This window comes from Orcinus orca, chromosome 1, assembly GCF_937001465.1.
Source record: "Orcinus orca chromosome 1, mOrcOrc1.1, whole genome shotgun sequence".
Taxonomy (NCBI): domain Eukaryota; kingdom Metazoa; phylum Chordata; class Mammalia; order Artiodactyla; family Delphinidae; genus Orcinus; species Orcinus orca.
In genome coordinates, this window is record NC_064559.1 from 16,451,447 (window position 1) to 16,467,519 (window position 16,073).

Below are 16,073 nucleotides of genomic sequence, written 5' to 3' on the forward strand. Positions count from 1 at the left end.
TAGCTCACAAAAACAGTAAATATAAAAACATAAAATGAAGTAAGTCAAATGTAGATGTATAGTGCACAAATACATATCACCCTTAAAAAAGAGTTATAAATCATAGATATGTGACTTGTAAAGAAATGAATTAGTAATTCTCGTTATCAATCAGATTACGTAACAAAAATTAACAGACTAGTCATATTTTTTAAAAAGCATATACTCTCTTTTCTTCTTTATTTTCTAAGAAACAATGCTAAACGCACATGTGCCAGAGCATGAATCTAAATAGCTAAAGACTCTCAAAGGAAGAGAGATAATCACGATTGTTTCCAAAGAAGATGCAAACCCATAGAAATAGAGGTGAATATATCTGCTTCACGTGTTTCCCTCTTTATATGGCTAAAATTTTAGGAAGTGTGCCTATAATGTATTTTTCAAACAATTCACTTCAAAACATTAAAAATGTCAAAATTTAAAGGTTTATTGTTTGTGAAATACTTTATAATCAACTTAAGACTACCAGTAATTCCATTAAAGCAATAAGAAGCTACGACAGATGAACCTTTTTGCTTTTAAAATAAAAAGGAGGTCTTCCAATTAACCCCCAGACATGCATTTATCTCCAATTCTTACAGGAAAGCCTACAAAAATTAAAATAAAGGTATAAAAGTTATAAACATACAAGGAAACAATACAGAAGGGAAAACAATAGGAGACACAATACGCCAGCAAATTTTGGGGGGATGAAAACTAGACAGAGTAGTAGCAACCAATTAACAGAGAAAAAAATAAGCTGATGTTCAAGTGACAAACAGTGGATCCATGCTCAGGAACTGGGGGCAGTGGGCGGAGGTAGGGGTAATGGGTGTGATAAAACAGAAGAATGGCTGATAGTCCGTGTAAGCAGCAGTTATTAGACCTCTTGGCCCCCTCGCCAGCTTATGGAGGCAGGTGACTGACACTAACATGGACAGCAGTTTACTCCCTGAAAATATTAAACCAGAGAGGTCCTCGACTCTGGAGCACTGGCTAACACAAAGAGCTTGTACTGGATAAGTCTACGTACTGAATGCTGGAGCCCCAAAGACTATTCCTACATTCTGCTCCAAGAATACTGGCAGCAAGTTCTTACCCCATACATAGGCAGAGGATTCTTAAGAGTCTTCTCTAGAAAAGATATAAAGTTCCAGAAGAAAGTCCTACAGAAGCTGACATTTGGACATTCCCCAACAAAAGCACCAACTCTCTTGACTCTTCTATAGCTGAGCTCACCAACCAGTAAAGCCTGGGCTCATGCTGGGATGCTCAATCCATTCTCTAGTACTTTACTCGTAAATATGAGTAGACACTGAGGATCGCCATGTACTAAGGAAGGCCTCCAACTGGAAAGACTGAGGCCAAAGCAAACAGCAAAAATGAGCTCAGAAGAGACTAAAACAACGCAGAGCAGAAGACAAATTTAAGATGCCTATAATTAATTCCCCAAAGAGAACAGACAGTGCATTCGTGAAACAATAATAGGATCCCAAGAATAAAACAAAGGAACAAAAAGTGTTCTTCAAAATTAAAAAATATGAAGTCATATATTTTTAAAACTCAATTTAAGGGCTAGAAATCAAAGAACTTCCCCCAGAAAGGTGCCAGAGAGAGAGAAAATTAGAGGGGAAAAAAGTTATGAAAATAAGAGGATCAATCCAGAAGATCTAACAACCAATTAGCAGAAATTCCAGAAAGAGAACACAGAAAAAAAAAAAAGGCACAAAAATCATCAAAGATATTAAATCCAAGAAACCAAACAACGTGTCTAGAAGGGAGGAACGTGAACTTCTCACTGGGTTGAGAGAGCCACCACGGGCTCAGCACAGGGAGTGAGCAAGCCGCCCGGCACATTTCACTGCAGAGTTTCAGAACAGCAGAGATAGAGAGACGAGCCCAAAGGTTCCAAGGGGTAAAGAACCAGAAATCAAAACAGCACAGGGCCTCTCACTGGCAAAAAAAAAAAAAAGAAAGAAAGAAACAATAACTTCAAATCTCCGAGGGAAGATTATTTCTAACACACACATCTATACTACATTAGTTTCCCATGTCTGCCATAATATCACTACCACCAAGTGGGTGGCTTAAAACAACAGCCATTTAGCGTGCCACAGCTGAGAGTGTGGCCAGGCCCCCCTTCCTGAGGGCTGTGGGAGAGAAGCGCTTCTGTGCTTCCTCCAGCTCCTGGGGGCTGTCGGCACTCTGACTCGTGGCTGTCACTCCAGCCTCTGCCTCCGCTGTGACACTGCCCCTTCTGCTTCTGCCTGTCAGATCTCCCATGTGTCTCTTACAAGGACACTTGTCACTGGACTTAGGGCCCATGCAGATAATTCAGTATGATCTCTTCATCTCAACATCCTTAACTTAATTACATCTGCAAAGACCCTTCTTCCAAATAAGGTACATCACAGCTTCCAGGTATCAGGACGTGGACTTATTTCAGGGGCCACCATTCAACCCACTACATATATCTAGCCAATGCATCAATTAAAAATGAGGATACCCAAATACGTTCCCAGAAAGCTACTGGTAAATGTAACCTCATCAAAATGAGGGAGAAAGCCAAGAGAAAATAAGACATTTAGTCCAAGAAACAGAGACTACTGCACAGGGAAGAGGCAAAGGGAATTCCCAGGACAGTGATAAAGCAAAGTCGAAAATAGACAGTGCCTAGCAGGTAAAAAACAATCAGTCTGGACTGTAGCAGGGTGACCATGAAGAAAATAGTACTGAGAAGGGTTTAAGAGTTCTTTTGAAGAGTGTAGCAAGCCTTTGGTGCATAAAACAAAGCAAATGTTAATTCCAGGAAAACAAAAACTGTAAGGAAATAAAGAAAGAAAATATTATCATATATTACTTGGCTTAGCAGTGAATAATGTTTACATTGAATACAGATTTAGCCAAAAACATGAATATACTATATTGGAAGGACCGAGTATGAGATGTATGGGGTCGAAGGAATGTTAAGAATGCCAATTCTTTACCTTCCATAAAAGATAATATCTAATATTGATAACAACACAGTATGAATATTATTTAATATATGGAGGTAAACACTAGAAGAAAGATCTATTACCTTGGGGCGAAGGGACAAGACAAGGGGTAGAGGGGGATGGGGAAGGGTATTTTATTTAGTTATAGTTCCCTTTTGGAGCAGTGTTCCTATTGCGTTGCAAATAAAATTTTAAAAAAAATTAATGCAGTAAAAAAGAAAAGGTTCTGAGAAAAGTAACTTGTTCAGGGCCGTAATATAGCTAAGAAACGTTTGTCACAATGTCTCAAAGTTTCTAATATCTTGCAGGAGTATGGAAATTCTTGAAACAGGGTTCTTAAATCCCCAAGTCACATGTCTTCCTAAGGATTCAAAAACGGACAAACAGACAAACAAATAAACCAACCAACCACACACAACACCAAGAGCACTCCTGAGGTATACTGACAGTAATGGACCCGACCTCTATGTTAGATTATTACCACTCTACCCAGCTTTGCTTAATATAACACGACTGGCTCTTGTTTGTTTTGAACTTTAATGTCACAACCACCGGGTAAAGGGCCTGAAGATATGAAGGTCTTTCTAGATTGGTATCCTGACAGACAGCTGCCAGTGAATCCAGTTTATATGTGGATGGACGCTAAAGATTTCACAATATTAGAAATAAGAGATTAAAAGCCTGTGTTCTGAATACCATTATGCTCAGAAAAGAGACACCAATGAGCAACTTCCATAAAATCTCTTCTGTCAGACTGTATGAGGAGAGAAGGAGCATTTATTAGGCAAATGTGTAGCAGCAGTGGTGCTAGGATAAGGTGAAATAAGAGAAAAAGCTGAAATCTTATTCTCTACTTAATTAACGTCCTCCTTTATCCAGTCCATTAATACATGACTCATTTCCGAATGGTGTTTTGGCACACCAAACCGATTCCCACCTTGGCCTTCCCTCCTTCTCTTCAATTGCCTTAAAAGTCCACCTATTTCAAGTAACCTACATAGACTTAACTGTTCTATGTCCTAAATGAATAATATAGGTTACTTTGAAATTCTCCCCACAGATGGGAATAGCCACTTAATTTATAGTCTATTGTACCTAGTGTAATTGATGATAATAGTCTAGACATACTGATTGAGAATTTGTATGTTGTCATGTTAATCTTATTTACTTGAGATCATGTGTCTGTCTGAATTGTAAGCCTTTAAAAGATACAAGGATAGCACCTGGTACAAATAGGTACTTTACGTTTTTCCATAAGTATAAGATCAAAATGAAAACAAACATTTTTAAAAGAAAAAAATGTGCCAGGGTAGCACTGGTGTGGGATAGGTAGTTCTAGAAACAAATTACTTTTAAAGCAAAGCCACTTTGGTTTAAATCTCAAGGAATTTTTGACCTTGTCTCAGATTAGTACCATGCCTGTGATCACTCAAGTAGAAAAAAAGAAGGTCAAGGGCAAAAGAGCAAATGGTAACAAAGAAAATGCAATAATTCCACTGAAAAGAACCCTTCATGTATTTTCATAACTCATGAAAAAACTAATCCCAAAGCAAAAACAAATGCTTCTACTAAAACTTACTTTGAAACCAACGAGGAAAAGGGAAAAAAAGTCTTTCCTTTTCCATTGCCCCATTAGCTCTTTCTCATCCAATGCTGCTGGATCTTTCTCCAGTTCTTACAGTAAAATATCATTACATCACAAGTGAGAACAGAACACAGCCTGTTAGACTTTTTAACTAAAAAGTACAAATCCCCATGCACAGTATTCATGTGTTCATAATTACTTCTGACAAACACTTTAAAAAGGCAGCACCAGTGAGCACCACATTTACATAAATATACAAAATTTGAGTCCTTTGATATTCAAGAGATCAGCAAAGTATAAACAGCTTAGAAAATTTTTGTCAAAATTAGGTAAAATGGCCACTTAATCAAGAAACTTGAAAAATACTTCAACACTAGGCTAGCATGAAATTCCTAAATGCTCTTCTTGCCAGAGTTCCCATTGTCTTCCCAAAATACAAACAAAAAACTTACGAAAGCAACTCTAGTTTCCTGATTGAAGTACTCTTTGTTGGCCATAGAAACCAAGCCATCAAATCCAACTATGTACTTTGCTTTAATTTAAAAAAAAAACACAGCCCTTCTGAGAGTAAAGCACATTTCAGAACCTTTCACCTGGTACAGTAAAAAGAAAGCTAGTGGGGGTTCACAGGTCAAAAGGCTGGAGAAGCAGAGATTCATGCCAAAGATCATGAAAAGTATTTATGTTCTTCATCTCCCAAACAGCCAAGTATCATCAAAGCTGCCTCAGCACAAGGATGAATTCTCACCATATTTCCCAAAGCTCCAATTCTTCATTTCAGAAGTTACACACCATCACAATTACTGCTGTGGGTAACAGTCTCAATTGAAGCTGTATCCCTCACTTAGTCTTCTACAAAATGCACAAAACGCAGGATTTCAGATAGGAGAGAAACTGCTCTTGTCTCTAAAAAATTTACCTGAATCTACTGGTTCCTGAGTTCTAACAACATCTATAACTGGCAACTTCCATACTGAATAAGTCATCATGAAATTTAAGAATACAAACTTTTAAATTAGGCTGTGGGCATGTAGACATTTTAATAAAATCTGAAAAAAAACAAAACAAAACCAACCCTATAATTTTATAGTATGCTTTTTCACCTCAAAACTCTAAGAGCTGACATCTGATGCACTGAATCCTATCTAACGGTCTTACCTGTTTGGCTTTTGAGTTCTTCCCAGTCAAACATTTCTCATTTGTGCTTCCATCCATTCCTCTGAGAACACTGATGAAATCTTTCTTGGAAACAGTTGATATCAGCTTAGCACGCTTTCTAATAGAGCCTCCAGCTTCTTTAACCTTTTCATCAACGTTCTTCTGATGCTTTTGAACAGCATTAAATAATTGCACCACACCCCTATAGAACATAAATGACCAGAGCAATGTAGTTAAGTAACAATTACAACTAGAACACAAACTCTGAGGACAGAAACAATGTATTTTCACTGCTCAGAAAAGAGGCACTAATTTAATAGGCACTCAAGTGAAAAGCGCTGAATAAATCTGAAAAGTGAACATACATTTCAATGAATGAATATAAACTTCTGAATAGAGAATAAATATATGTGGATTGATTTGTGATTTTTTTTCAGCTTTAGTCTTTCTAAATCAACTTTTGTACAACTAGAACTAAGAATCAGAACTAAGATGTTTTAACACAAACATCTACTTCTCAAAATATAAAGGCTTTACAGTGTAAATGGAATGAGCACAGCCTTTATTTACAGTTAGCTGTCTAATCATCTGATGCTAGGAAAGATTTTCTGGATCTCAATTTCATCTGTAAATGGGAAAAACAATACTCAAGAAGCTTAAAAAGTATTCAGCTATGTTACCTGTAACTCTTATAAGACTAATTTAAAAAAATATTTTTTGAAGTACTTTGTGCTATAGTTAAACTCACCGAAAGATAAACTCTGAAGATTAAGAACTGTCATGTCCATTACAGTAGCCACGAGGCACACGTAGCTAGTGAACACACAAAATATGGCCAGTATGAACTGCAATGTGCTCCAAGTTTAAAATACACACTGGATTTTGAAGACTCAGTATGAAAAAGAGAATTTTAAAATCTCTTTAATAATTGTTTTATATTGATTACACGCTGAAATAATAATTTGACTACACTGAGTTAAATGTATTATTTAAATTAATTTCACCTTTCTTTATACTTTTTTCAATGTGGCTATAAGAAAATTTTAAATTACACACATGGATCACATTATATTTCTACTGGACAGCAATGATTTAGACCATTAACATCCCTTCCAGCTCTAAAATTCTACAACCTATTAATTTTCCTGCTCTAATCATCACTGGCAGAGGCAATCCGCCACAGGCCCTGAGCATCCCTGCACGTTCTTGCTGGGTTCTTCAAGAATGCAAGGCCCCGACTGCTCTTTACCCAGGCCATTTCTCAGGGTTGTATTTGCAGTACGCAACCTTGAAAGATGAGGTAATGTCTCCCCCCGGACAAAGAGCAGGCTTGTTACCATTCACCATAAAAGCAACAGACTCCCAGGTACAGAGTTCCTCTCCTGTAACACAACCCACCACAGGCACAGGCATCCATCTAGGGCACCTGCACTGCCCCCGTGGGACACAGGGAACCAGTGGGAACGTGAAGCTCTGGCTACTGCTTTTGCCGTGAGTAACAAAGTCCTTTGTCTCTGGCCCACAAGCCTCTTGTCTCCTGCCAGCATCGAAGAAACTTTACCAAGCTGGCTTATTTGTTTATAAGGAGGGTAAAATTCCATACCCTTCACAGCAGAGCTGGGACCAAAGTGAGGAGAGTGAGATGCCCAGGGTATAAAATTTAAGGAGGCACTTATTCTCTGGCACTAATCCTGCACTCTTCTAAGCTCTGCACGGGTATTAATTATTTAATTCTCAGAGAAATCCTATAGGGTAGGTATAATATTCTCTCCTTTTTCTAAGGAAAAATAAACTGAGACAGAGAGAAAGTAAGTAAATGCCCAGGGACACCCAGCTAGTCAGCCAGTGTGCAGGGACAGGTCAGCAGTCTGGCTCTACTGCTCCCTCTCTTACCCATGCAGCCTCACTGTCTTACTGTACAACACCCAGATGGACTGTTGTAGGCAAACAGGACATTTAAGGGAATTCCACTAAATGTAACTGCTATATTCTTTAAGCAGCAACCCAACTGTTACCTCCACCGTGGAGCCTGCTGCAACTCCCCTACAGTCTCCCATTATATGTTCCTAACACATCAGATGTACCTTTATTTACAGAGACTAGAACTCCTATACGTAAGTGGGCAAAGACCATGCAGCAGCCACCAGCTTCTATTTATCTTTGAACACAGAGGGCAACAAATGAATGTTTGGTGCCAATGATAAAAAAAATGCTGAGTGAAAGGACAGCACGAAGTTGCTATAATGTGTAATTTGTGACGTCATATAGTGCAAAATAACAAAAATCATCATCTAGCGCCATAATTTAAGACAAGCATCCTAAGAGAAATGCAGTAAGAGGTCTGATTATACTGTTCTTGTGACTATAAGATACAAGATGATATGAAATAGGTTCATACCAAATATCCACTTAGCACGTTATATTCTTGCCTCACGAGACCTCCAGAATCTGCGGTTGAATCCAGTATTAAATAGGCAGAGGCTCAGACATAAATCACTTGGCTCTGAGAAGGCAGACCTTAAGAATCAAAGCTAGTCAGAAATGGATCACTCCACAGCTTTAGAGTACTTATTTTTTAAAGGGCAAGAACACTGTCTTACCTCGTTGCAATTCTCTGAAGATTTCTCTCTGTTTCTTTGTCTTTGACAACATCTGGCTTTACTCTGCACATCATTTCCCATTCCCGCTTCTTATCAAGCTGTGTTATAAATATTGTTATGTGAAAGAATATTAGGCATTTTTGAAAGTGCAGCATACTTTGATATGATACTCTGTGAAAGGACAAAGGTAATAAATCATTCTGGCTTAGTTTGTCACAGGGACTTTCAAAAACCCACACTTTCAGGGGTTCGGCTCAGGGAGCCTGTGGTTAGCACTCCGAGTGTCATGTGAGAGGCACCAAGTGAGCTGACGGCAGGCTCTCTGACAGCAGGGGCCTGGAGAGCCGCCAGCCGGGCAGGACAAGGCAGGGTGTGCGCAGCCCCGTTCCCGCCCTGCCATCACCAGATCCTCGGAGGGGAGCATCAGCAAGGCTCCAAACTACCCTCTTCCGTAACCACAAGTTTAAATACCGTTTCTCTTTATTTTTAGAAACTGACTTCCTCAGCAGTCAGAACTATTAAGAATTTGTATCAGCTTTGAAAAGAATAGCGTCATATCCAGATATACCCTGTTTATACAGTGACTATTTTTCTTTTCTCTTATGGCACATCTGACCAATATCCTTGCCAAATATGGCATATCAGTCACAAACTACAACAAATTGATTCTTTGCTATAATGCAGAAATAGAAAGGGATCAGGAGATAAGGAAATCTCAAAGACAACACAATCTAATTCAAAACTGTTTTCCGGGGGTATCCTGGTCTCAGGTACCTGATTTGGTAGCTCAGGTACCTCAGCTTCTCCAGGTCCCCTCCTCAGGCCAACCTATCACCAATATCAAATATATTGAAATGATGAACTAATCACCAAGAAGCTGATGAACATCAAAACCAGTAAGAATCAGTGGAAAAAAGTCTCCTTTTATCTTTTCCTTTTCTCCATTCATTTAATCTCTCATTTTGTATTAATAAAAACATCTGATCACGGTAAAACCAAATCTTTGCTCTTGGTATCAAGATTACTCTGATTCCTTTTTAAAGGAGTAGATTCTTCCCCAAATCATGTAATTTATTTTAACTATCATGAAATTCATTATCAGACTATGCCAGAAATTAAAAAATCTTACTTTTAAAACAGTTGATTCTTAATTTTCTATTGTACCCAGGGGATAACAGGCATGCAGGATCCCAAAATATTTTTTAACTTTGAAATGTACTTTTATACTTATGATTAGAAATAAGTAGCCAATATTCTGGAAACCAGTAATATTTAACATTAAAAAACGATGATAATTTACATAGCCTCTACCCAGAAATATACACTCAGAGTGTTTGTGGCTGCTGTGTTGTGTTTCTGGTACCCACACGAGTGCTTTCAAGCATTATGTGGACAGTACCATCTCTAGCACTCAAAGCTTTGGCCTAGAGCAGAGTTACAGACTCGTTTCTGTTGGCTTCAAAATGCTGTTCTCTCATTGGAACACGAGGACTACAGGTAATTAAGGATTAAAGCCTCTTCTAGCTTTTGCTAGATAGAAAACAAAGATTCAAATTTTCAGTTGAAAAGCTATCAGTAAGATTTAGAGATAAAACTGATCTTAAATAAAGTACAATGAGAATATCGAATTAATAAAAGAGCAGGTTGTTTCTAAGAGCAACACTTGAAAAGTTCCATCTTTATATAGCCTCTTATAGAGAGCCAACCAGTATTAGGAACAAAGAAAACATTCATCTTGAAACAAGATAAGGGGATGGTGAACTTAAAAGGAAATAAATGTCATTGAAATCTATTTTTCTTTCATTTTTACCTATAACATAACTCTTGGAAATGAGTACTTTTATATTGTCAGTACAATTGTAGAAAGTTATTTTTCTCTCATTAAAAAAATACCTATTTCAGTAACCAAATATTTTTAGACATAGAAATACCTCATCAGGGGATATAAAACCTTATTATTGTTTCTCTATCTCCTCTGTAATACACAACAGCAAACTTAAGTCCAACTTTTGGCCTTTCCCTTTCATTAATAGGCGGCACTAGTCTAACTTCTTCCACCAGTGGTTTAACAAAAGGTACCAGGAACTCAAGTTTATCCAACAGTGAAACAGTTTGTTTTCAGAACTGCAACCAACCCCTGACAATGACATCATAAAACAGATTTTGAGCAAAAAGTAACTAACATGATTCTATTAGTTCAGAATTAATAAAGTTAGTATCTGGACAGCTAAGTTGAATAAGATACTCAAACCCAGGAGTCACTGTCACATGTATAACTACTTGATTTTAAAAGGATAAATTTCCTTGGCGTTTACATTTCTATTGCTTTGCTTAGATGAACAAAAAGTGAACATGCTCAACAGAATGATTCAGACTAGATTTCTGAACACAACCTTGGTTATGCATCCTCACGTAAAACGCAAGTTACAAACTGTAATGTTAATTGGACAAACACTGCAGGGAACAATCTGGTGCAGATAAGAACTAGACTAGACAACCTAATCTACAGAACAACTGGTAGGACACACCTGTTTTCTTTTCTCTAGTCTCTCTTGCTTTAACTTCTCTTTTTCCTTTTCCAGCTCCTTGTTTTTGACCAGAATGGCGGGTTTACTTTTAGGAGTCTTCTTGTGAAGGACTTTAGCCATGGCATCTGCCCAGCCCACGTTAGTTCCAACGCTAGCTTCTACAGCATTTTCACTGCCATCGTCACAGGGCTCAGCTTCATCCTCATTGTCAGCTTCTACTGCTTCTTCACCAGAGGAAAAGTGATCCTTTTCCGATCCACAGCTTCCTACAGAACCTAAGAGTAGAAACAAATTAAACTTTAAAACCAGAGGCAGACCTTGGCAAGGCCATGGTAAGACCCCGGGGGCCCTTCCTAAGGCTAACGGTTCTCCATCAGTCTCCATTCTTGCAAGGGGAGACTTTTCCGAGTCCCACAGCTGCAGAAATAGCGGAGAATGGCAGGACCCTCCATCCTACTGCCATCCTCCCCCAAAGACCTGGCCCAGCCATGTGGACGGGGAGGCCGCAGTGGCTTCAGCACCCAGGACCCAGGGAGTAGAAAAAAATCCAACAGCCCCACCACGTCTTGTCATCAAGGTGGTGACAGACGCTGACATGGTGCCAGTGCAGAGTGTGTTCAAATCCCCAGGCTTTGTGTCATTAAACTACTTGAGATGACTAATGAAGGTTACTTTAAAAACAAATAACAACAAAAACTTTAATCTGTCAAGAAGATGGTATAGTGATCCCATGGCACAGAGAAGTCAGATTAGGTTCTCTGAGGGCTTTGGCCCAGATGTTTAAAATTCTGAATTTGTGTGCAGAAAAATCTAAAAACCAACTTCCTTTTATAGAAGCTGCATATGACATTAATCAATTGGGGTGTTTCAACATTTCTGAAAAATAATCTAATGAAGTGATACGTGCCCAGGGTTTGACTGCACTGCTGGGTGACTGAGTGAAAATATCAAGTTCTGGGTTGAGGATACAAATTCGTATACTGTTGAATTTTCTCATACGGAACCACCAAAACAAGCATATACAGGTTACCAGCAAACTATGTCATCATGTAAGATTCAAATGGCTGGGATCAGAGGAGTGGCCTAAACAACAATCCAGTTGGTGACCTTACTCAAAAATCAACTTGCCAAGAAGCTCTGGGTACTTTTAAGTTTTGCAGCCTGTCTCAAATTCTGAAGCTCACTGTACTTAAACAACAAGAACACAAGCGCCAGCACAGTGTGCGGGTAACTATATGATCCAGAGCCTTCTGAAGAGCTTCTGCTTTGCTCTTCAGAAACCTATGGAACGATTAGGAAATACTTCAAAAGTAGTTTTATATCAGCTTATGGCTACGATCAAAGTGAAAGGAACTGAATGTGTAATCAGCTCTTCAATTCTGAGTGATCCTCCCTAAACTCTTGACTTTAAGCCATGAATTAAAAGAACTGCTGAAAAGACCTGACTTTTAGCTAGTCATCATCATATTTACTTTTTGGTATTACTTTTGCATAAACCTTTTTTTTTTTTTCCCCCACGGGCCTCTCACTGTTGTGGCCTCTCCCGTTGAGGAGCACAGGCTCCAGACGCGCAGGCTCAGCGGCCATGGCTCACGGGCCCAGCCGCTCCGCGGCATGTGGGATCTTCCCGGACCGGGGCACGAACCCGTGTCCTCTCATCGGCAGGCGGACTCTCAACAACTGCACCACCAGGGAAGCCCCAATACCTTTATTTTTTAATTGTTGAGAATTCATGAAATAAAAGGATGGAAAACTAAACATTTAACATATTGAAACTAAACTTGTAATATATTAGAAAAAAGCAAATAAAAATATATAAAACAAAACATTTTATACACATATAAAAATGAGCCTCAAGCACAGGAGTAAAAAATGAAGTATCTTTGGGCTTCATGCAAATCTAAGGTGATATAAGAAATCTTACTGCCTGCAATATAAGAAAAAGTATCTAAATTTTGCCAAACAAAAGCTGAAAGCACTATCATTCAATGAAAATCTGAGTTTCTGCTATATACCAGATTCCAGAGTCACATTATTTTTCCCCCAGAAGCATCTCCTAGGATCAGTGTTCCCTGGGAAGTGGGTTGAGAAGCAAAGTTTGGAGAACATATTTAGCTGAAAAACATATATGTTAATATCGCATATGTTTATTCCTCAGTCAGTAGCACTGGACAGGCACGAATAACAAAATAAACAATTCTTTGAAAAGTACTTCTTCTAAGTAAGCATTTATCCAAATGTAAAGAGGCACAACAGCTTAAAAGTTTGTGTCAATGAAGAATCTCTGAGTGATTAAAAGCAGAAGTCTTTACTAGCTCCTGGTAAAATGTCAAAACTACAACACTGACATCTAGTGTTTTGTCCTGATGAATTCACACACAAATTGCAGCGAATTTCAGTTTCACCTACACTGTAAAGGCAGCCAAAGGCTTTATGGTTGTATAAGCCACTCCAATTTCTCCATTTCTAAACCCTGGCTATTTTTCTTTGGTGTGTTTCTTATCCAGCCTGACTACCACAACATGCATGTGATGGACACAATAAATCCATGACGTTTTATAACACCATTTCATATCACCTGCACTTACCCCACCAATTAAAAAAAAAAATCCCAAAATAATTTACTGAAGTCATCATTTTTATTTTATTATTTTTTTAAGAAGCTCCAGCTCAGAAGTTTTTAGTCACGCATTCACTGCCGATGGAAATGATGATATTTTATATAAATTTAAAATGCCACTGTAATGAGGTCTTCCAGCATACTAAAAAACAGGATTTACTTCTAGGATACCAAAAATAATCACTATGCAAATCAGAAGATAGAACTGGTCCTTAAAAATTTACTGTAGCCTATGAGGATGAGATTTTTTGAATTGACCATGAACTGATATTTAAAAGAAGTTAAGTGGATGTAGATAAGCAAAAAATTCCTTTGAAGTCGTGTGTGTTATTTTAAACATTAACTCTAATTCTGCATTCTATTTTAAAAATCTGGAATAGGAAGGGCTACAAAGAATGCTTATTGGAAGTAATAACTCAAGGTTCCAACAGAACTTTCTGCATTCATGGAAATGTTCTATTATCAGAGCTGCCCACTAGCCACCAGCCACAAGAGCCTACTGAGTACTTCAAATGTGGCTAGTACAGCTGAGTCACTGAATTTTTAACTTTATTTAATTTTAGTTATTTCAAATTTAAAGTGACTAGTGGCTATCATATTGGACAGGGCAGGGTTAGACCTCTGAGATAATGAGGTAGACACAGGCATTTCTCCATCTCTTGCTGCCTTTTCCCCAAACTTCCACCAGCCTTTCAAACTTGCCATCTGTCCCTGATCCCAGATATATGGTTAGCTGCTGGCAGAAAAGTGAGCTATTTACCTTAGCCTTTGGGATAAAGTTTTTAAAGAAGACTCGCAGTCCTTCAATATTTACCAAGAATCGTGAATGAAGACGAAGGAAGGCGAAAATGAAAAATCAAATTCTCCTCGAAGAAGCCAGATGTTTAGTAGGGTATATAGATTAGTTAAAGCCGACTGTAAAATTTGGTTTTACAACCTGTAAAATTTGTAAGTGTTCTTCTAAAAGAAAAACAATGAAGAAAAGGGTGATTGTTTAGGGGTATCTTTTACAAAGATGATTTCAAGTTGTTTCTTAAAAGTAAAGCAAGAGTTTGAATGACAAGAGAAGGAAAAAGGCCAAAGAAATAAGTTTCTACAATGAGGCCAACTGAAAGAGGCAGGGGGCAAGATCACTGAATCTAGAACCAAAAACATCCTAGATTTGAGTCAATGCTCTGTATTAAAATTAAAACTATTACTGTAATCATCATTATTATTGACATTCCAGGCAGAAGAAACCAGCATGTCCAAAAGCATGGGTATGTTGAAGAAGGTAAGATATTTATAAAATAACAAGAAGTTCACACTGGCTGAAACTGGAGATTTGGGGATTGGACGGTAAGAATTGGGTATGAAAAGCTGGTTGCTTTACATAAATAAGCTGGCCTGATTTATCATACAAGAAATAAAATATACATCAAGCCCCAAGTTCTGCACTATAGGTGTGTACTTCCAGTAAGTGGCCAAACTGCTAGTGCTTTTTTCTCTTACCACCTACCTCAAGTCCTTACTTTTAAAAAAGTTTCTCTATTGGATTAAGAAGGTTGTTCTTTTAAAATACAAATATCATCTGGGAGCATTAAGGCTATTGGTTAACCTTGATATTACTTCACACCTTTAGAATTTACTCTAAATCAAACAGAACTCTCATAAAAATTTGACTGAGATCAGCTAGCAGTGGCTAAAGAGTAAAGACACAGAACTCAGGCTGCCTGATTCAATCGTATCTCCAGACAGAAATCTATGTAACTTTTCTGAAGGTTTTTATGTTCTCAACCTTAATTTCCTTGTCTGTACAAATGGCAATAAAATAGTATCTACTTCATCGGGTTTTGTGATAATTAAATGAGTTAATATATACAAAGTTCTTGAAGAATGCCTAGCCCATAGTAAATGTTTACATGTCAATTACACACCACACACAGGACACAAACAACGTGGCTGTGGAGAAGAGAGGAACAAAGAAGAAATAACTGGTGGCTGGAATCTACAGGACATGTGAGGTGCTGAATGGGAAGCTTTAGATGATCAGTTACAGCACAGGGGTTAAGAGCTCAGATTATAAAATTAGGCAGACTTGGCGCTATGTCCTGTTTCCATTACTTCCTACCAGGATAATCTTGGGCAGGTAACCTAATCCCTGTGTCTCTGTAAAATGGGAATAAAAACAGTACCTACCTCACTGGGTTGTTATGATGATTAAATAACACATGAAAAGCACTTAGCACAGCCCTGGCACATAGTAGGCACTAAAGAGATGACAGTAACCAGAAGACAGACAAAGGTACTAAGAACCTGGGAGCCAGAGCAGGGGGGAATCCCAAAAGCTTTAAAAAGGATGCCAAAAAACTGTGGGGAAGGGGGAATAAATTTTCCTTCCACCCACCGTCTTGGCTATCGTCTATAACCCATGCACCAGGCGTTCATGGTGAGAAGCCACCTTTGACTCTATTTCAGAAGTGGTCGATGTCTCCATCCTACACCTTTCCGAGCACTCTAAAACATGTGTTTAGGGCTAGGTGCTATTTAAAACACTTTTTATGCGTTATCATTTAATCCTCACAATAC

At 38.3% G+C, this 16,073-nt stretch overlaps 1 protein-coding gene across 1 annotated transcript in view; it reads right to left on the reverse strand.

Annotated features, from left to right (window-relative positions):
* RRP15 (ribosomal RNA processing 15 homolog) overlaps positions 1-16,073 on the reverse strand; it is a 47,494-nt gene that overhangs the window by 24,090 nt on the left and 7,331 nt on the right. Inside the window, exons 2-4 of the mRNA XM_012533541.3 lie at positions 10,886-11,160; positions 8,358-8,455; positions 5,758-5,959 (exon numbers count right to left, since the gene is read on the reverse strand). Of these exons, the coding sequence (XP_012388995.1) occupies positions 5,758-5,959; positions 8,358-8,455; positions 10,886-11,160 (575 nt within the window). The remainder of the gene's footprint in view (positions 1-5,757; positions 5,960-8,357; positions 8,456-10,885; positions 11,161-16,073) is intronic.